At 44.1% G+C, this 21,157-nt stretch overlaps 1 protein-coding gene across 8 annotated transcripts in view; it reads left to right on the plus strand.

Moving 5' to 3' along the window:
• PPFIA2 (protein tyrosine phosphatase, receptor type, f polypeptide (PTPRF), interacting protein (liprin), alpha 2) overlaps positions 1-21,157 on the plus strand; it is a 414,803-nt gene that overhangs the window by 242,569 nt on the left and 151,077 nt on the right. For all 8 annotated transcript variants that reach the window (XM_015413721.1, XM_015413717.1, XM_015413720.1 and 5 more), the window contains one exon: positions 15,940-16,041. In XM_015413721.1, the coding sequence (XP_015269207.1) occupies positions 15,940-16,041 (102 nt within the window). The remainder of the gene's footprint in view (positions 1-15,939; positions 16,042-21,157) is intronic.

Below are 21,157 nucleotides of genomic sequence, written 5' to 3' on the forward strand. Positions count from 1 at the left end.
TCTGTGGCAGTAATGGGGTGACTGCTGGCACCTTTTCCTATCATTTTTTGCCTTGTGGTATTCTGCTTGTGGTGTGATCTTTCTTTTTTGTGGTGTGGCATGATTGTGTTATTGGGTTAGTTTCTTTTGAAGGGGAAGTGATGTGTTGTGAGTGAGGACAGATTTTACCTCAGAATACAGTAGGTCCCATATGCGACAATTCCAACTGTCTTGCGGGGGGGGGGAGTTTGAGGTGTGGAATGGAGTGAAGTCCAATCAGCTTCCATATGCAAATGATCTTGAAACACTGGCCCAATCAGAGAAGAGTGGGCTGAAGCGGCCCAGCCGTAGAAGCCCCGTCCCTGCGCTCAGTCTGCAGATGGTCCTCTCCTGTCAGAGGCCCAGAGCAGACTGAGCCGAACACACTGGCCAGGGCTGATGTGGGCGGGACTACACAAAGCAGCCAGCCAACCCAGCCAGCGTCTTCTGACTGACAGTTCAAGCCTCCAAACACTGTTGGTATGCATTGGAACATTGGGCCCCACTATGGCTTTATATAAGGGACAGATAATACCGCAGATGTCAAAAATTACAGTGTAGCAATGTCTTCTCTGGAGAGACAGACCTCATTAACAGATGTGTTCCTATTAACTCTGCATTATGACTCATTGTACTGGTTCACCTGTCTGTATCTTTCCTAAATAATTTTATATGTGAGGAGAAAAATGTGTGAATGTGACAAAATTAACCAGGCTGAACACGTCAGCAAGATTTCAGAATGTCAATGCTTTTTCTTTTTTAAAAAAGTGTCTAGACCAGCTTGTTTCAATACAGATATGATATGAGTATTTATTTGACCTGATAATTTGTGCATTTGGTAGACTTGTCTCTCATGCAAAGGAAAGCTATCAGTTGGGGGAAAGTAAGAATACTGGCTAGTACAGATGCTTCTAATTTTCTTCTGATCACTACCTTGGAAAATGTACAAATTCATGAACTGTTGTGCAGCATTGCTGAACTAATTCATATTCTTCCTCATTCTATTAAGCATTCAGCATTTTTGTGCAGCAACTATTTTAAAACTTCAAATTGCAGTATAAAATTGGATAATGAGCTAAATAATTTCCAAGCTTAGCTTTTTAATTGGTGCTGTAACCCAACAGTTTCTTTATAAAACTTTAAGAGTACAGTTCTGTCTGTCAAATGGTATTAGTTATGGAGCAGTTTCTACCTTGAGGCTTCCTAAAGTATGACTGACCATGCAACATTTTTGTGGCAAACAATAATTCTAGATGACAGTATCCCTTTGGTTTGTGTGCATCTGTGAGGCAAATACAGAGCAGAGGTCATTATCATCACATTCTATTATGTAACTGGGTAAAACAAAGCATGCATTTCTTTGCTCTGACTTGTGGGTAACATATTTTTGGAAATGCTAGTTGTTATGCAGAACCTAAGTGATATATGACATGACAGACTTCAACAGAATGTTTATAGCAACCAATGGCATTTACCTGTGTTTTTCTAACACCTGAATTCAAAACAGACATCTTTTCCTGTTACTGATATGTTTTCCAAGCATGCAAATTCTATTCTTACAATAAGCCATTTACAGTGAAAGGCTTGCTGTTATATTATGTATGCATGTGAAGTGCCATCAAGTCACACCTTACTCATGGCGACCCCAGCAAGGGGCTTTCAAGGCAAGTGAGAAGCAGAGGTAGTTTGCCATTGCCTTCCTCTACAGAGGCTTGGTGGTCTTTCTTCCAAGTACTGACACGGCTTAGTTTCCAAGATCTGATGAGATCAGGCTATACCGTGCTGCCTTCCCTCCCTGCTGATACATTGCAAGAGACAAAATCTCTAGCTGCCCCTTTTCATTATAGCTGCCCTTTTCCACTATAGTGAAAAGGGTAAAAATAAAATAAAATGCAGATATAGTACTGTCTACCTGTAACTTCATGATAAATGGCTGCCATCACATGAGCAGTTTGCACCAATATCATTATGGTACCTTTGCGGATTTAAAAAGCATGATCAGACAGCAACATCTGCCTTCCATGCCCCAGTCATCACCACCATGTTCTGCCCCACTTTGGAAGCTCAGTAATCAGGCACCGGGCAAAGTCTGGTGTTTATGGATATCACCCGGCATTTCCCAATGTCTGAAACCCCCTATTGCGAAGTCCAGCCGTTTGGGAAGTCTGAACCTTCCCTTCTGTTTCCACCTCCTTTGATTTTCTTTCTTTCTTTCTTTCTTTCTTTCTTTCTTTCTTTCTTTCTTTCTTTCTTTCTTTCTTTCTTTCTTTCTTTCTTTCTTTCTTTCTTTCTTTCTTTTTCTGGTAGCTATGTGCACATAAGTGCATATTTGCACCTGGCATTGTCAATCACTATGGCCAAGTAGTCATTCTGGATCAGAAGTCCCCAGGGGAGTTGTTTTCGAACAACAAATCCCCCCAAAAAAACCCTCTCCTGTTTCTGCATGAGAGTTGCTTTTTGAGAGCATCCCATGATTGACACAAGGCTCAATGCACTGAAGTCAATGGAACTACTCTCATGTAAATCTTCACTTTTACCCCCCCCCATGTGTTCCAAGGAAGAGAGGCAAAGTAAAGGAGGCTGAGAGGGACCAGAGTACTTTGCAGAGGGATTGTGGAGCTGTCAAAAAGGAGCTGGAGCTTCAGATACACGTGCATGCACGAAAGACCAAAAAAAACCCCAGGATGCCACAATAATCTGAACAATTGACCATGGGGTGAGTGGGAGGTGAAGCCAGTTCAGGGTGGGATGTCTGATCAAAACTTTCCTGCAACTATTCTAGGGCTGCCAAGCCGCAGCGGGGGATCCGTGCGTCTTCACAGGATCCCTGCCACGGGGGACAGCGATACGCGTTGCACCGCCGTCACCAGGATGTGACACTACGCGTCGCTCTGGCAACGGGGCTGTTTGGAGTCCCGTTGCCAGAGCGACACGTAGCGTCACATCCTGGCGATGGCGGTGCAACGCGTATCGCTGTCCCCCACGGCAGGGATCCTGTGAAACCGCACGCATCCCCCGCCGTGGTTTGGGAGCCCAAAACTATTCAAACCATTGCAAATAGAGATCACACCAAGCTTCCAGTGTGACTGCAGCTAGTAACTTGTTCTTGTAGTTTAACAGCATAAAGAATATGAACACAAATTTAGCCACAGTATGAATGGCATATTCAAATAGCATTTTTCCCCTTTAAAATTATCACTCAGTGGCCCCTAGGTCCAGAGTGACATGTTTAAGGGTTGGGGAATGGATGAACAATTTTGTGGTTTGTTATATACTGAGATAATTACATCAGCACTAGCAAAGCCATGTGGCCAAGTACACCTTCGGGTGCTAGAACAATAGAGAAATCGGATCCTAGGGCAGACCAATTGGAGTGCCCGGATTCTAGAGTAGACCTATGATGGACTCCTCCACTGTAAATAATCTATCACTGGTGTTGGGGTGTGTGTTGGGTGTGGGGTACTGCAGGGATATAAGTGGGGCTCGGGCCTCACTAGTTTGTCTTTCGTTTTGCTTGCTTTAATAAACATGAGCTGATCACTATTCAATGCCTCTGAACTCAGGACTTTACATGGTTGCTAATCATTTTCAAAGCCAATCAGTGGCCTGAAGGACAGGAAATTACAAAAGTTGGGGAAGAAATCATAAGGTCTACTCAGAAGTAAATCCCATTTTATTTCATGGGGCTTACTTCAAGTAGTGTGTTCTCAGGATTGCAGCTAGGGGAAATACTAGGTCTGTCAGGCAACCTACAGGCATCCTTAGTTATTTGCCCCACATGGGTCCCATTACCCTAATAGGGGAGGGAGATCCCCTGCCCCCTGCTCCTATTACCTGCAGCTGCTCTAAGCAGTGGTAGAAGGGGGGAAAACCTGCAATGTCATCTGTGGCACCACATCATTTCGATTAAAAACACACACACACACACACGTGACATACAGTTGTTCTAGGAATCACCAGAAATTCTATGGTAAAATTATAGAATTTTCAGCAATTCATAGAGCTACCTGTGTTGTGCCCAATTTTTTTTTTACCGGAAGTGATGTGACAACACAACCAGTGTCATAACCCCCCCCTCCATCCCTTCCTGCAGCCTTGCTGCCAATTATAGGGGGGGGGATTTAATGGTGTCATTTTCTTCACCACTACATCATTTCCAGGTTTTACCTGGACATATGGTAACTCTTGGAGCTGCGGTGGCTCAAGTGGTTAAGACGCTGAACTGCAGGCTGTGGAAGGTCAGTAGTTCAGCGGTTCAAGACCCGGGTGCCGCAAGACAGGGTGAGCTCCTGTCTCTAGTTCCAGCTCCTGCCAACCTAGCAGTTCGAAAGCAAGAAATTGCAAGTAGATAAATAGGGACCACTTCGGTGGGAAGGTAACAGCGTTCCGTGCGCCAAGGTGTTTAGTCATGCCGGCCACATGACCACGGAAATGTCTTCAGACAGCGCTGGCTCTTTGGCTTTGAAACGGAGATGAGCACCGCAACTCTAGAGTCGGATTCGACTGGCTTTCGAGCAAGGGAACCTTTACCTATGGTAACTCTAGAAATTGCTTGAGACGCTATTGTTTTAACATAGAGTTTCCAGCACTTTCTAGAGTTACTCTACACCACTTCTGGGTCTTCTCCAGAAGTGAGGTAGTGGTACAGGCAAAGCCAAGCCCTCCTGCCCCCAACCCTGCCCCTCCTGGAAAGAAAACCAAGGCTGAACCCCTTGCAGTTTGCTGTAACCATCATCTGCAGGCACCACTGTGTAACAAGTGGTGCAATACTACACACATCTGTCTCTGCTAGGTTTTCCATTTGCTCAGTCGCAGCAGACAAGCCCTCACCCTCAGCTCCAATCTCCTGCCCTTGATGACATGAAGATGAGGAGATAAAAGGGGAGAGGGAAATGGCACCAGTGGTGAGGTTCTAAGAATTTCCCTGATCTCTACAGTAAAGACTATAGAGTTTGTAGAGATTCCCAGAGTGTCACCAAGTAGTGATGTTACACACTCCAGCCCTTCACCTAAAATGACATCCCATTCACCATGTCACTTTAGGAACTTCCCAGGTCTTTATGGGCTTTAACAGAGATTGGGGAAGTTCCTAGAGCATCACACAGGAACTAATGTCACATCCTCTGAAACTCCACCCTCCAAGGCACCGCCCCCCAAATCTCCTAGTACTTGCTGATGCAATCTGGTAAACCTAGTCTCTACCCTTAAAGCACATGCCGACAACAAGTGACAGTGCCTACATTCTAGTGGATCATCATTAATTAGCTTAAGTGTGTTGTGCATCCTCCATGCCAGTCAAAACTAGTGGATAGTATATGATAGAAAGTGTCCCTAGGCAGAATACAAAAGGACAGGAGAATATGTATGCCATATTGTTATTATTACCAGCCAGATCCACATGATGAGTTTCTGAGAGCACATAATGTCTTGCTAGAAGAGAATGTGAGAGAGCAAGAATACAATAGACATGCATATGTTCACCCATTCTTTCTATTCCTCATTATATTAGTGACTAGCCTGCTACCCGTGCATCGCTATGGTATTTAAGTTCCGTAAATCCAATTATAATACTACTGATGTAAAGTCTGAAATGTAACATTTGTTGTAGGAATTCTAACAGAGAAGATTGTAGTGTAAGAAATGAAGTGAGACATACCGTACATATTTTTTTCCCTCTCTACTGAAGGACCTCTCTCTAGACCACATTGGTGGTTCTGCCCTCAGGTGCTAGGCTCATCAGGCTGCTTGATGAGCTCACTCTGGAGCAGGCCACATAGAACTCTCCATTTAAGAAGCAGTCGTCTGTTAAGTCAACTCCTGCTACCTTCCACGAAAGTGATGGCCTTTCTACTTGTGTTCCTGGATTGTTTTGCTCATATGGAGACTGTGTTGTTCTGAGCACCTCAGGGTGATCTTACTGGTACTTGGCCTGTGAAGCTCAGTGCTCTGCAGGAGTACTATGTGCAAATGTCTTTGCCACATTCCTAAGCTGCCTCCACCTTGTAGCCTTGGTGTATCTGACTCAACGTTTGCCAGGAACTTTCTTGGGGGCAGTAAGAGGTGAGAGGCGTGAGGGGAATTTGGTGTGAGGGAGTGGTGATGTGGTGGGCATTTCTTCAGGTTCATGAGGGAGACATGGATCGAAATGGCTCCTAGAAATGTCCTTTACTATCTCCCCATAAACATTCATACCCTGGCCCTGCTCCTACACCTGACAGACACCGTGTTGGGGGGGATTGTATTTAAAGGCATCAGGGAGGCTGCGTCAGCAGCAGTGCTAAGGCAATCCTGCTGAGCAAACCTCCCTGGCAGCTGTAAGCATCCCTCCTCCTCTCCTACACCTGACAGGCAGCTGCCTGTCCAATGTAGGATGGGAGGGGGGAGGAGTATTAGAAGCCACTGTGGAGGTGGGGCTGCACCCGACAGACAACAGCCTATTAGGTGTAGGAAGTGGGGGGAGTGTGTTGGAAGCCATCGGAGAGGCTGGGCCAGCAGCATTACTGAACCTCACAGGTGCTTGTTGGCCACTCCCAATTCATAGAGCTGACCAATCAGAGAGTGGGGGGTGCAGGGAGAGAGATGCCTGGGAGCTGCATAGGAATCAATGGGGGGAGCACATAAAGTCTTTTTTGAGAACATGTTCCAAGCAAAACAGGATGGTGTCATTGGTTAATATTATAAATAAAGTATTCATTAATTAAAGCAGTTAAATCAAAGTACTAATTTAGTTACTTGATGAAATTAAGTTGGCTTAAAGCAAGTATTCTTATTTAAAGTGCAAGTACATCAGAGTAATGCATGATTTACCTCAGTAAAACTATAAATCATTACATTTACAGTTTATTGCTTTGATTAAGCCCTAAGCATGGAAGAACTTTTCACATGCAAAAGCATCCTGTTCTTACTGCAATATTCTTTGTGCATTATGTTATGTGCCTAATGATTCAGCTAAACTGAGTAATATATAATTATTTCAAAAGTGTTATGTAGAATAATAAAATTATCTATTGATAAACTACTCTTCATAGTCACATATGCTTTTAATTCAAAATGTCGGTCCTGGTTCAGCGCCAGTAGCCAAAAATTCTAAGGGGTTGTGGAGACTATCACCAGCCTCATCTACACACAGACCACATCCTTATTAGTTTTCACCTCTAAAGCTGAGCACAAAGCTAAATGCAATTGACTCATAATGGATAACCCAATAATACCGCTTCTGCCAAAATTCCAGTTCATGGTTTCTTAAGCATGCATGAGAATTGCTAGATGGAAGGGAACTGATCTTCTGTTCACTGAATTCCTATGACTCCACTCTGCACTTTGGCCACGTTAGACTGTAATCTGCCCTCAGTTTGACTAACACAACACACAACAATTTATCTGCCCACCCACAATGCAAGAAGCTCTGTCAGGGGGATCCAGTTTATGTGTGTGTGTGATCTAGTATTCCAAGTTTACTAGGTGGTTGTAAAATCCGGCAAAATTCGAAGCAGCCTTAAATGGTCAGGGGAAGGAATTCTCATCTTTAAGGCTCCCCTTTCAAGAGGCTTGAAAACAGCACATTAAAAAGTTTTCAGGCACAATTCAAGATAGTTCTTCAAAGAGTCACAAGAGAAGAAAAGTGAGTGTACAGAGCATTCCCCCAACCAAACACACACAGATGGGTCTTCCCAATATATTCTATACAAATGCTAGAAGTGTCCGAGGTAAAATCGGGGAGTTGGAGTGCTTGGTGTCGGAGGGAAAAATAGACATTGTGGGTATTTCTGAAACTTGGTGGGATGAGGAAAATCAGTGGGACACAGTGATTCCCGGTTATATATTATATCGGAAGGATAGGGGGGGAAGGGTTGGAGGTGGGGTAGCTCTGTATGTCAGAGAGGGTATAAAGTCTAGAAAGATTGAGAGGCTAAGTGAATTGGATTCGCGTCTGGAAGTTCTATGGGTTGAAATAGGGGGGCCAAAAGGAAACTTAACACTGGGAGTTTGTTATCGCCCACCAGATCAAAAGATAGAGGAGGATTATAAAATGATGAATGCCTTAAAGATAGCAACTAGACAAAAACACTGTGTAATAATAGGTGACTTTAACTACCCACACATTGATTGGGTCAATATGTGTTCTAGCCGGGAAAAAGAGATTGAGTTTCTAGACACTCTAAATGACTGTGCTATGGAGCAGATGGTCACGGAACCTACCAGGGGAGAGGCGATCCTTGATTTGGTCCTAAGTAACACTCAAGACCTGGTGAGAGATGTAAAAGTGATTGCACCGCTTGGAAACAGTGATCATAATGTTGTTGAGTTCATCATTTGTACAAATAGAGAATTGGCCAAAAAGACTCACACAACCATTTTTAACTTTAAAAGGGGTAATTTCTCTGATATGAGGGGACACGTGGGGAGGAAACTGAAAGGAAAAGTAGAAAGGGTCAAAACAATTGGGGAAGCTTGGGATCTATTTAAAACTACGATCCTAGAAGCTCAAAAAATATATATTCCGCAGGTTAGGAAAGGCACAAACAGGTATAGGAAAAAGCCTGCATGGTTAACAAACAGAGTAATGGAGGCTGTAAAAAGTAAAAAGAATTCCTTTAAGCAGTGGAAAGCTAGTCACAGTGAGGCTGATAAAACGGAACACAGGCTATGGCAAATAAAATGCAAGTCTGAGGTCAGGCAGGCAAAAAGGGAATATGAGGAGCATATAGCAAAAAACGTAAAAACCAACAATAAAACTTTCTTCAAATACATTAGAAACAGGAAACCAGCCAGGGAGGCAGTGGGGCCCTTGGACGACCAAGGGGTAAAAGGAGTATTGAAGGATGATAGGGAAATGGCTGAGAAGCTAAATGCATTTTTTGCCTCCGTCTTCACTGTGGAAGATGAGAAGTGCTTGCCCACTCCAGAACCACTGATTTCAGGAGGGGTGTTGAAAGACCTGAGTCAGATTGAGGTGACGAGAGAGGAGGTCCTAAAACTGATAGACAACTTAAAAACTGAAAAATCACCAGGCCCAGATGGCATACATCCGAGAGTTCTGAAAGAACTCAAATGTGAACTTGTAGATCTCCTGACAAAGATATGTAATCTTTCCTTAAAATCTGCCTCCATTCCTGAGGATTGGAAGGTAGCTAATGTCACTCCCATCTTTAAAAAGGGTTCCAGAGGAGATCCGGGAAATTACAGGCCAGTCAGTCTGACGTCGATACCGGGTAAATTGGTGGAAACCATTATTAAGGAAAGAATTAGTAGGCACATAGATGAACAAAACCTATTGAGGCAGACTCAGCACGGTTTCTGTAAGGGAAGATCTTGTCTCACTAACCTGTTAGTGTTCTTTGAGGGGGTGAACAAACATGTGGACAAGGGGGATCCAATAGATATTATTTACCTTGACTTCCAGAAAGCTTTTGATAAAGTTCCTCATCAAAGGCTCCTAAGTAAGCTCAAAAATCATGGGATAGAAGGACAAGTCCTTTTATGGATCAAAAACTGGCTAGTTCATAGAAAACAGAGAGTGAGTGTAGGTGGGCAATTTTCTCAGTGGAGGGTGGTAAGCAGTGGGGTACCGCAGGGATCAGTACTTGGTCCACTGCTTTTTAACTTGTTCATTAATGATTTGGAGATGGGAGTAAGCAGTGAAGTGGCTAAATTTGCGGATGATACAAAGTTGTTCAGGGTGGTGAAAACCAGTGAGGATTGTGAGGCACTCCAAGGGGATCTGTCAAGGATGGGCGAGTGGGCGTCAACATGGCAAATGGGGTTCAATGTGGCCAAGTGCAAGGTGATGCACATTGGAGCCAAAAATCCTAAATATAAATACACATTGATGGGGTCTGAACTGGCAGAGACTGAGCAAGAGAGAGATCTTGGAGTTGTAGTGGATAACTCACTGAAAATGTCGAGACAGTGTGTGACTGCAATAAAGAAGGCCAATGCTATGCTGGGGATTATTAGGAAGGGTATTGAAAACAGATCAGCCAATATAATAATGCCCCTATATAAATCAATGGTGAGACCTCATTTGGAATACTGTGTGCAGTTCTGGGCACCACACCTTAAAAAGGATATTATAGCTTTGGAAAAAGTGCAGAAAAGGGCAACTCGAATGATAAAAGGGTTGGAACACTTTCCCTATGAGGAAAGGTTAAAGCGCTTAGGGCTCTTTAGCTTGGAGAAAAGACGACTGAGGGGTGACATGATCGAGGTTTATAAGATTATGCATGGGAAAGAGCAGGTAAAGAAAGAGGTACTTTTCTCCCTTTCTCACAATACAAGAACTCGTGGGCACTCCATGAAACTGCAGAGCGGTCGGGTTAGAACGGATAAAAGGAAGTACTTCTTCACCCAAAGAGTGATTAACACATGGAATTCACTGCCACAGGAAGTGGTGGGTGCTACAAGCATGGACGGCTTCAAAAGGGAATTAGATAAGCATATGGAGCAGAGGTCCATCAGTGGCTATTAGCCACAAGGTATAGCTAGGGGCTCTGGGGCAAGTGATGCTCTGTCTTCTTGGTGCTTGGGGGGGGGGTCAACAGTGGGAGGGCTTCTAATGTCCTGGCCCCACTGCTGGACCTCCTGATGGCACTGGTATTTCTGGCCACTGTGTGACACAGAGTGTTGGACTGGATGGGCCTTTGGCCTGATCCAACATTGGCGTCTCTTATGTTCTTATGTTCTTAAATGTAGGAGCAGGACCAGGGTACTTTAATCCATCAGGGACAGGCTATGGCAAATAAAATGCAAGTCTGAGGTCAGGCAGGCAAAAAGGGAATATGAGGAGCATATAGCAAAAAACGTAAAAACCAACAATAAAACTTTCTTCAAATACATTAGAAACAGGAAACCAGCCAGGGAGGCAGTGGGGCCCTTGGACGACCAAGGGGTAAAAGGAGTATTGAAGGATGATAGGGAAATGGCTGAGAAGCTAAATGCATTTTTTGCCTCCGTCTTCACTGTGGAAGATGAGAAGTGCTTGCCCACTCCAGAACCACTGATTTCAGGAGGGGTGTTGGAAGACCTGAGTCAGATTGAGGTGATGAGAGAGGAGGTCCTAAAACTGATAGACAACTTAAAAACTGAAAAATCACCAGGCCCAGATGGCATACATCCGAGAGTTCTGAAAGAACTCAAATGTGAACTTGTAGATCTCCTGACAAAGATATGTAATCTTTCCTTAAAATCTGCCTCCATTCCTGAGGATTGGAAGGTAGCTAATGTCACTCCCATCTTTAAAAAGGGTTCCAGAGGAGATCCGGGAAATTACAGGCCAGTCAGTCTGACGTCGATACCGGGTAAATTGGTGGAAACCATTATTAAGGAAAGAATTAGTAGGCACATAGATGAACAAAACCTATTGAGGCAGACTCAGCACGGTTTCTGTAAGGGAAGATCTTGTCTCACTAACCTGTTAGTGTTCTTTGAGGGGGTGAACAAACATGTGGACAAGGGGGATCCAATAGATATTATTTACCTTGACTTCCAGAAAGCTTTTGATAAAGTTCCTCATCAAAGGCTCCTAAGTAAGCTCAAAAATCATGGGATAGAAGGACAAGTCCTTTTATGGATCAAAAACTGGCTAGTTCATAGAAAACAGAGAGTGAGTGTAGGTGGGCAATTTTCTCAGTGGAGGGTGGTAAGCAGTGGGGTACCGCAGGGATCAGTACTTGGTCCACTGCTTTTTAACTTGTTCATTAATGATTTGGAGATGGGAGTAAGCAGTGAAGTGGCTAAATTTGCGGATGATACAAAGTTGTTCAGGGTGGTGAAAACCAGTGAGGATTGTGAGGCACTCCAAGGGGATCTGTCAAGGATGGGCGAGTGGGCGTCAACATGGCAAATGGGGTTCAATGTGGCCAAGTGCAAGGTGATGCACATTGGAGCCAAAAATCCTAAATATAAATACACATTGATGGGGTCTGAACTGGCAGAGACTGAGCAAGAGAGAGATCTTGGAGTTGTAGTGGATAACTCACTGAAAATGTCGAGACAGTGTGTGACTGCAATAAAGAAGGCCAATGCTATGCTGGGGATTATTAGGAAGGGTATTGAAAACAGATCAGCCAATATAATAATGCCCCTATATAAATCAATGGTGAGACCTCATTTGGAATACTGTGTGCAGTTCTGGGCACCACACCTTAAAAAGGATATTATAGCTTTGGAAAAAGTGCAGAAAAGGGCAACTCGAATGATAAAAGGGTTGGAACACTTTCCCTATGAGGAAAGGTTAAAGCGCTTAGGGCTCTTTAGCTTGGAGAAAAGACGACTGAGGGGTGACATGATCGAGGTTTATAAGATTATGCATGGGAAAGAGCAGGTAAAGAAAGAGGTACTTTTCTCCCTTTCTCACAATACAAGAACTCGTGGGCACTCCATGAAACTGCAGAGCGGTCGGGTTAGAACGGATAAAAGGAAGTCCTTCTTCACCCAAAGAGTGATTAACACATGGAATTCACTGCCACAGGAAGTGGTGGGTGCTACAAGCATGGACGGCTTCAAAAGGGAATTAGATAAGCATATGGAGCAGAGGTCCATCAGTGGCTATTAGCCACAAGGTATAGCTAGGGGCTCTGGGGCAAGTGATGCTCTGTCTTCTTGGTGCTTGGGGGGGGGTCAACAGTGGGAGGGCTTCTAATGTCCTGGCCCCACTGCTGGACCTCCTGATGGCACTGGTATTTCTGGCCACTGTGTGACACAGAGTGTTGGACTGGATGGGCCTTTGGCCTGATCCAACATTGGCGTCTCTTATGTTCTTATGTTCTTATGTTCTCCAAGCACCTGCACACAGTGATACAGATTAAAAATGAGTATTTGCTGTAGAAATGGCCACTAGCAATCCCATGCCAAAGATTTCCTACCTTGAATCACATTTCTTGTGACCCTGGCTGCATACAGAACTTCAGATGAAACAAGATTGCTTGCAGCAGTGCTACAGAAGGCCTTTCCATTGTTTGAAAGGAAAAAGAAAGCATTGATAACTTTGCACACACACCCATTGACTGTGAAACCTAATGTCTTATCTGTTAATAGTAATAAGATCATGAGCAAATAGTTCCTCAATTACCTCCATTGAGCCCCTTGGTTCCTCTTGCAAAATTTGAAGATTTAGACTACTGGCCATGTGCCTTGGCCAAATGCTTGCATCCCCTCTGAGAATGCAGTCTAGTTCTTTGTGGCATAGGCAGGTCACCTGGGATTTTCCTGAGTGGTGGTTATGTGCCACAACCTGTTTCTATTCCTGGTGCAAGGCTTTAGTTTTGGTCCTGCACTCCACCACTGAGCACTTGTGCCCTTTTGCAGCAATCCTCTCAAACATATCAATGTTTCAGTGAGAAGCTCACAAAGCTTCTTGCACCTTCTCCTCGCTCCAAAAGGTCAGCAGGTCCAGCATCTCCTTCTCCCTCCAGGAGATTCCACAGCTGCCATGTCCCTTCTTGTTTGCTGCCATGGAGGATACAGCCATGAAGTTCTGCACTAAAGTACACCTGAGAATCAGAAATTGAAAATGGCGCTTCTCCACAGATGACAATGCATTTCTTTTCTCTGGTGCTTAAAGTTCCTGACCTCAGGTATTGCATTGTTTTTTTTGGACAAGTAACTTCCCACGCCAAATAGAATGGGCCTGATGGTGGCCACAAGGTGATTCTCTGATCTTTATTGGCCAATCACATTACCTATGTAGTGGTAGCCATCTTCCACCTTGTATAGAAATATTGCTTTCTAAATTCTCATGCCTTCTCCTGTGATGACATTCTGATGACATGCTGTGTCTTTATTTCCTGTTGCAAGCCAAATGGTGAGACCAGATGGCCTGAGCCACTTAATAGCCATGCCATATAACCATGTACATTCTTTAACACCTCTATATCGAGAGCCAGACTTTAAGGCTCCATGCTAGGGCTCACATGAGACCTGTCACGTACACCATGAAGAAAGCTGGAGGTTGGGTCACCTGGCTGCAGGCAGGGCCTCTAACCTTCTAGCCAATCCCCACACACACCTGATGTTGGCAACCATGGCAACCAGCAATTGGGCACACACCCTGCCACTCGTGATTGGCTGATGGCCACAGCTAATTATGACTGGGATTGGGGTATAATTCCGTGGTTCCCTATAGAAAGGCTCTCTTGCATCTCTTGCTCGTTTGCTCCTGGGATCCTAACTTTGAAACAAAGAGTTTCTTTGTGACTGCTTGCCAGCTGCCAACCTTTTGTTACTGTGGATCTGTATCTCTGAACAGACTGAGACTACATACCTGTGCAAGATGGGATTTCTCTTCAAAATCCCTTGGTGCCTAACTGTACTGTATACCTTGGACTATCTTGGACTGTTGGATGTTATCCTGGATTTGGTAACTATGAATCTTATTAATGTGTAATAAGGGCAAATAGCCGTAGGTTTTGTTATTTTGTATCCTCTATTAGTCTTTTTGCTGTGCTATGCACTGAATAAAGATCATTCTCATTTGTAATAGTCTCTGATGCTGTAACTGAACTCCAAGGCTAAATCTTGTGTCTAACGCTGACCACACAGAGCTACCTTTGTGAGAGTAAATAGTGTGCACTCTGGTTAGAGTTGCTAATGTGTTAAGTCCCAGATGCCAACTGAGAGTTTGAATCTCTGCTCTTAAGTTGGATGGGGATCACCGAGAAAAGAGATTCTGGTGGCAAATTGTTGTGAAGACCAGGGATAGTACAGACTGTCCCGTGGATTTTGTTTAATGTGCTGAAATACTGGATTCCCTCGCATCCCTGGATTGGTCTGAGTAAATTAATCCTGTACACTCCTTGTGGGGGGAAAAGACCCCAGCAACATGGCTACTGATCATGTATTATCCTGTACCATTTTGAGTAACACTCCATTGCAAAAAACACCAATAAAAGTGAAATGTACCACATCATTATGTGAAAAAAAATTCACCCACTTCTAGATATTTAAATTGCACACTATCACTAGTTTGATAATAATGAAAATCACCCTGTGTGAAGGGGACAATAAAGGAAGCCTGGGGTGAACGAGACAAGTAAAAACAAAGGGGGAAAAGGCAATGTGGGGATACATGAAATTGTGTGAGCTGTGTAAGAAATCTGGAAGCCTGCAGGTAAGCATTAATTGAAGGAATATATTACATTAGCGGATAGTGAACTATATCGATGGCATTGGTATAATGTTTTTACTATGTTTTCTCTTGTAAACCTCACAGGCAATTTCCTTGGAGAAGTAGCATAAAAATCCTCAAAATAAATAATAATTACTACACCCAGTCATTACTGGTCCTTTGACTGACAACACAATGTTCTTTCCTTCACTCTTGCAAGCAAAGAGCAATTGATTTATTTTTATATCTGATCTGATATTCAGTGAGAGATAATTATGCCAATTAGATATATTTACTTGTTTTCTATCATTCAGTTTTTGAAGGATTTGTAAAGAAAAAAGAGTTATCTGTCTTGCAAAGATAGTTATAGAAAGGACAGAAGGGTACTGAATTGGAGTTAGATGGACAGATAGGATTGGGAGACATGAATCCGGTGTTGGTCTATAGTGAATGAACAAAGAATGGTAACTATGCAGCCTTTGCAATGTGGAAGAACTCTGGTTCTGGTTTTCATCAGAATATATTAACATTATCCAAAAAGTAACAGCTTTTAAATTGATAATTAAAAAAAAACTCTGAAGCTCAGTATCAAAATGTGTAACACTTTTACTATTAGTTCTTGACTATGGAGTAGTCTCAAAGCTAAATATCTGCCAAGTGACTATGACTGAGAGGTATTTCATTGCTATTGCTTTGTTAAATGCTTCAGGAATAATGTTATGTCGTATCAAAGTTGGAAAAGAAATCAATATGAACATCATTTTAAAAGTAATGCTACATTTTAACATATATACGTGTTTTTGTGTTTGATTTTGCAGGAATTTGCTGCACTTACAAAAGAGCTAAATGCATGTAGAGAACAACTACTGGAAAAGGAAGAAGAAATTTCAGAATTGAAAGCTGAAAGGAATAACACCAGAGTAAGTAGAAAAGCAATCTGCAAGTATGTGTTTTGCATAAGAGTCTCAAATCATTCTTAGGCATTAGTTCCATGTGTCAGAGAAAAGAAGCACCCATCCACGGATTCAGCTTCTAATGTCAAACTTTTACCAATATTTACTTGCCTTGGTGGCATTCTTTAGACATTGCCTCCTGTTTTCTGTGTTTGGTGCTTTAGTTGCCGTTTTGTTTTTCATCTGTTATTCTGGAGGCCAGATTTAAAGTAGAGAATCACCCAGTGGATTCATGAGCATCTGGTCTTTATATTAGCTTGCTGGACATCTCCCAGTTCAGGTTTTGACTCAGGTATGAAACTGAAATTGTGGCTGATGACTAAAGATTGACAGTAAAAAATTGCATACTAATCTATTGATCCCACTAGACCTTTCAATTGCCATTGTTGTTATTGCTTATGAGGCATAGCTTCCAAGAGACCATGACCTGGTGACATTAATGGCATAATTGCTGAGGAGGTCCACCTGTGGTCTGCACAGGGATGTGCCAGAGGATGCCAATTGAATAATGCTTATCTCCCAGGAACTTTCCTTCTGAAATCCTGCAAGATTTTCGTTTACTGTTTAGCATGTGTATGACACCTCTGGATCACACTGTGCAAGTAATGTTGGAGCAAAGTATCATGGATTATTATAGAGATTTTTAAATGTATTGTTAGACTGGCTTAAATTGTTGTTATATGTATGTTCTTAAAGCATTCATTATTTGTTAGCCATCTAGTAGGAAAAGACAGCTGTAAAATGCAGTTCATGTACTGAAGTACCAGGGCTCACACAGTAAAGTGGCAGTAGTCAAATTAGGATGCAAGGCACCATGCATGCACTCTACAATGTGGCCTCTCTCTCCTACAAGGCAGTCAGGCTCTGGAGCAGCACCCAGGGTGATAAAAGTACTCTGGATGCCTAAATCAGTGTGCTGGCTGGCAGACTCCAAATATCTGGTTGCCGTGCCCAGACCTGTTTGTCAAACAAGGTGCAGCTAGTTCTGGGTTCTGAAGTCCGGTGTTGTTCAGGCCAGGGCCAGGGTTCCAAATATCAAGCAGTGTCATTCAGTCCAAGGTCAGAGGGTCCAAGATTCAGCAGAGCAGTGTCGTCGCATCCATGTGCAGCAGCCTTCCTTGGGTGGCTTTATAGCGCCATGCCTAATTGTCAAGCCTTCAGCCAGCATCAGTCCTGCAACAACTCATCTTCATTATCAGCAAGCAGCTGGCATCAGGCCAGGAGATGTGCATTTTGCCATCTCACCTATAGTTCTGTTCTCAGCCTCCGTCTGTGGCGCTCTAATGATGTAGGTGATACTGGAGGGTTGGGAATGGCCAACTGACTTTCACATGCTGAGCTGGGGCTGGAGGGTGGTGATGGTTCTGCAACAGCTGTTGGCTGTGAATCCTGGCAAGCCTGCAGCTCATTTCCTGCTGGTCAGCTTCTGTTGACTTGGGGCTGGCTACACAGGGCTCCTTTTCTCTTGAGTAGTCCTCACAGCATGACTCATGACACCCTTCCCTCTCAGTCCAGGATCTGAGACACTTCATATTCCTCCAATCCATCTACTGCAGCTGGTGCAAAATGCGGTGGCCAGGCTGTTGATGGGGCTCCCTATGAGGAAGGCATTGCACTGGCTGCCGGTAGCATACTGGATTTGCTTCAAGGTGCTGGTTCTGACCTTTAAAGCCCTATATGGTCTGGGGCCTGCCTACCTGAGGGATGGCCTTTCCCCATATGTTCCCCAGAGAGCACTGAGGTTGGGAACTCAAAATCACTTGACCTTCCCTGGACTGAAAGATGCCAGATTGGCCTCTACCAGGGTGAGGGCCTTCTTTGTAGCAGCTCCATACTGGTGGAATGAGCTCCCGAAAGACACTAGGGCCCTGTGGGACCTTTTACAGTTCCGCAGGGCCTGTAAAATGAAGCTCTTCCACCAGGCCTTAGATTAGGAGCCGCTACCAACTGAACTAGGGCAAGACCCTCTATGTTAACAGCAACAGCCTGTGATGCCAACTGCTACAGCCTCTGGCCATATTTCATTGTTACCATCATATCATGACTTACAGCAGTCAGGAGGCAATGCTACCGGACTTCCGGTTTAAGCGTTTTGCTGCTCAGACGCACCCCGTCTCGCTCCAATGGGGGTGCACTGAGACGCAGCGAACGGGAAGAGTCCAAGTGCATCTTGGACTCTCCCGGGGTCTCTGCAGGAGACCCTCAGCCTGGAGAGATGAGGAGAGCCTCTTCCAAGGCAACGGCCAAGGAATTGAGGCACTCATTTTCCCCGACAGGTCCCATTGCCGCAGAGCCACAATGGTACTTAGAGACGGCTGCCGGAACAAGCAGACATGGTCAGAAGTTTGAAAAGGCTTCTAGAAGATCTCCAAGGCTTTAACTGTGAGTTAAGCAATGCTCAAGTGATACAAAGCAAATATATGAGCCTTGGTAGTAACTAGAAGCACCTATTTGCAAAGCGTGGGAGGAGGGGAAACTCAAGACTCTCCCCCCCCTGTAAAACTAAAAGTGGTTTTAAAACGGAAATAAAAGACTTTAAGCAAAAGTGAACGAATGAGAATCGAAAGCTGCATATTGACTCAAAACAGAGTAAAATTGTCTAACTTTTATCTTGTTTTGGAAAACTTACTTCTTGTTGATATTATGGCTGGGAGAGGGCAGAAAGCGACGTTGGAGAAAAAAATAGCGACCAGAAATAACCAACCAACGACTTCCTTCCACAAGCAGGAAGTATCTTCAGACATTGCTACATTGTTAGCAAACGCCTAGTGCCCCCTAATGGAACAGATGACGAATCTCAACTCCAAACTACATATAATGCAAAAGCAATTGACTCAAATGGACAAAAGGATGTCAACAACAGAAAAAACCTTTAAAAAGATGGAAAAGCAGACTGAGAGCATTACTAAAAGAGTGGATGAAGTGGAAAAAGAAAGATCCGCTGACAAATCGCAATTAATACAGCTCCAGCTGGAAAGATCCATGTATGTTCTACGTTTCCACGGGATTCCTGAAGAAAAAAATGAGAACTTAAAGGAACTTTTAGCAGAGGCCCTGGCCCCAGTAATGGATTATAGACAAGAGGATTTACTGAAGGAGATGGACTTGGCTTACAGGATTTATCCAGATTTGATAAAGAAGAATAAACTCCCAGGGGAAACATGTTTGAAATTCATTAAATGATCCACCAGAGAACTGGTGCCAAAATCTACGATGGGGTAGTCTTTGAAAATCAAGAATCAGGAGATAAAAATCTTAACGGATACCCCTTTGAAATCAGGAAACAGAGGAGGCTTTACAGAGAATTTATGCTCTCTTTACAAAAGAAGGGAATACCCTATAGATGGGCTTTCCCTGAAGGACTGAGCTTTAAATATGAAGATAAAAGATTTAAAATTGACTGTTCCAAAAATGGAAAAATTTATGGATCAATATTTTAATTCAAAGCCAAACAAGAAAGAAAAGAATCCAAAGCCAAATAAGGAGGAAGAAGAAGATGATGAAGAAGAATCCTACTCACAGGATTCAATAAGCACCAGTTCCAACTCTTCAGAGACATCGGAATCTGAGAAAGGAGAAGTCGCTCCCACCCCCCAAAGACTGAAGAAAAGACTCTAAAACAGTACAGTTTAAGCTTAAAAGCTATATAAAGTATCATTTCACTCTTTTCTCTATAAACTCTTTATTTAAAAAACTTTTTATATAACATTAATCATGTATCAATAGGTGACATAGATATATATTCATGTAACTAAGACCAATGTCACCGTCAGGGCTGGCTCGCCCGCTAGGCGAACTAGGTGCTCACCTAGGGCGCGCCGGCCCTCAGGGGCGCCAAACTGCCCCCTGCCAAAAGCCCCCTGCCCTAACCGGGCGATTGCCGCCGCCTTGGGAAGGGGCCGGGGAGGGGAGCAGGGCTGGGCTGCTGCTAAAAGCCCTGAATGATGGCTTCCCTGCTGGGCCCTGCCGCAGGAGGAGGAGGAGGTGGTGGCTGGCAAGCGAGCAGAGGCGGGAAGTGCTGGGGGGTTGCGCCCTCCTGCCCCGCAGCTGAGCCCCCCCTCCCGGCGAGAGGAAAAGCAACCACCAGATCTGTCTTTGATTCAGTAATGTGCCATTTACATGTGCTCAGTGTTGTGATGGTCCGTCTGCCCCTGTACTGGGTGTCAAGCCCCCTCCAGGTGATGGTGCCAGACTTCAATGGCTGTTTTAATCACCATGAGCTCCCATTCCCAGGCTGTATAATTCTGCTCGGCAGGAGTGAACCGTCGTGAGTAGTAAACTCAGGGTCGTAGCAGCTGGGTGGTTGTTTCCTGCTGTGACAAGATGGCATTACTAGAGGCATCTATTTCTACCACAAGTTGCAAATGGGATTCCAGGTAGCACAGCAGTTGTTTGATGGTGAATCTTTTCTTTAATTCCTGGAAGGGCTGCTGGGTCATGAGGGACCACTAAAACAACTCTCAAAACCGAGGAGATCTGGTCAAGGGCATGCCAAGAGGGCAAAAGTCTGAAATGAATTGTCTATAACTGGAAAAGCCCAAGAACTGTTGAATGTCTTTCCAGGGGTGAGGGGTCTGCCAGGATAATACCACTTCTACTTTGTAGGGGGCACTAAATTGATGGTATAGTTGTACAACCAGCTTGGTGGTAGCTGACCTGCTCCCTTCTCCTCAAAGACATCCTGGAACTCAGCATAGGCTGCTGCTAAAGTTGAGGGAATTGGGTGAGTTGTGGCTATTGCCAGGGTTGGGAAGTTTCATGAGGACATGGGTCCTTGAATGGGAAACCACAGAGTCAATCAAGGTGTGTGCAAGCACCCAACATCTATCAGGGAGCTGAAGCTTTAGTGGGACCAGGAGGTGTTGAGAACCAGCGCTAGATGGGCCTTTGGATTTTGTGGTTCTTCCCATATAGCAAGGCCTGCACTGACTTGGTGTGTGGAGCTTAAATCTTATGGCCGGGACTTCTTTTTCCCCAGATAATTGCTTGCATAGTGACCTGATCCCTCGCAATACAAGTACAAGTTCAAGGTACCATGCCTCTCCTTTTCCTCGACAGGCATGGCTGAGAAGCCCCCAGCTGC

Source organism: Gekko japonicus, unplaced genomic scaffold (genome assembly GCF_001447785.1).
Source record: "Gekko japonicus isolate JY-2015 unplaced genomic scaffold, Gekko_japonicus_V1.1 scaffold649, whole genome shotgun sequence".
NCBI classification, from domain to species: domain Eukaryota; kingdom Metazoa; phylum Chordata; class Lepidosauria; order Squamata; family Gekkonidae; genus Gekko; species Gekko japonicus.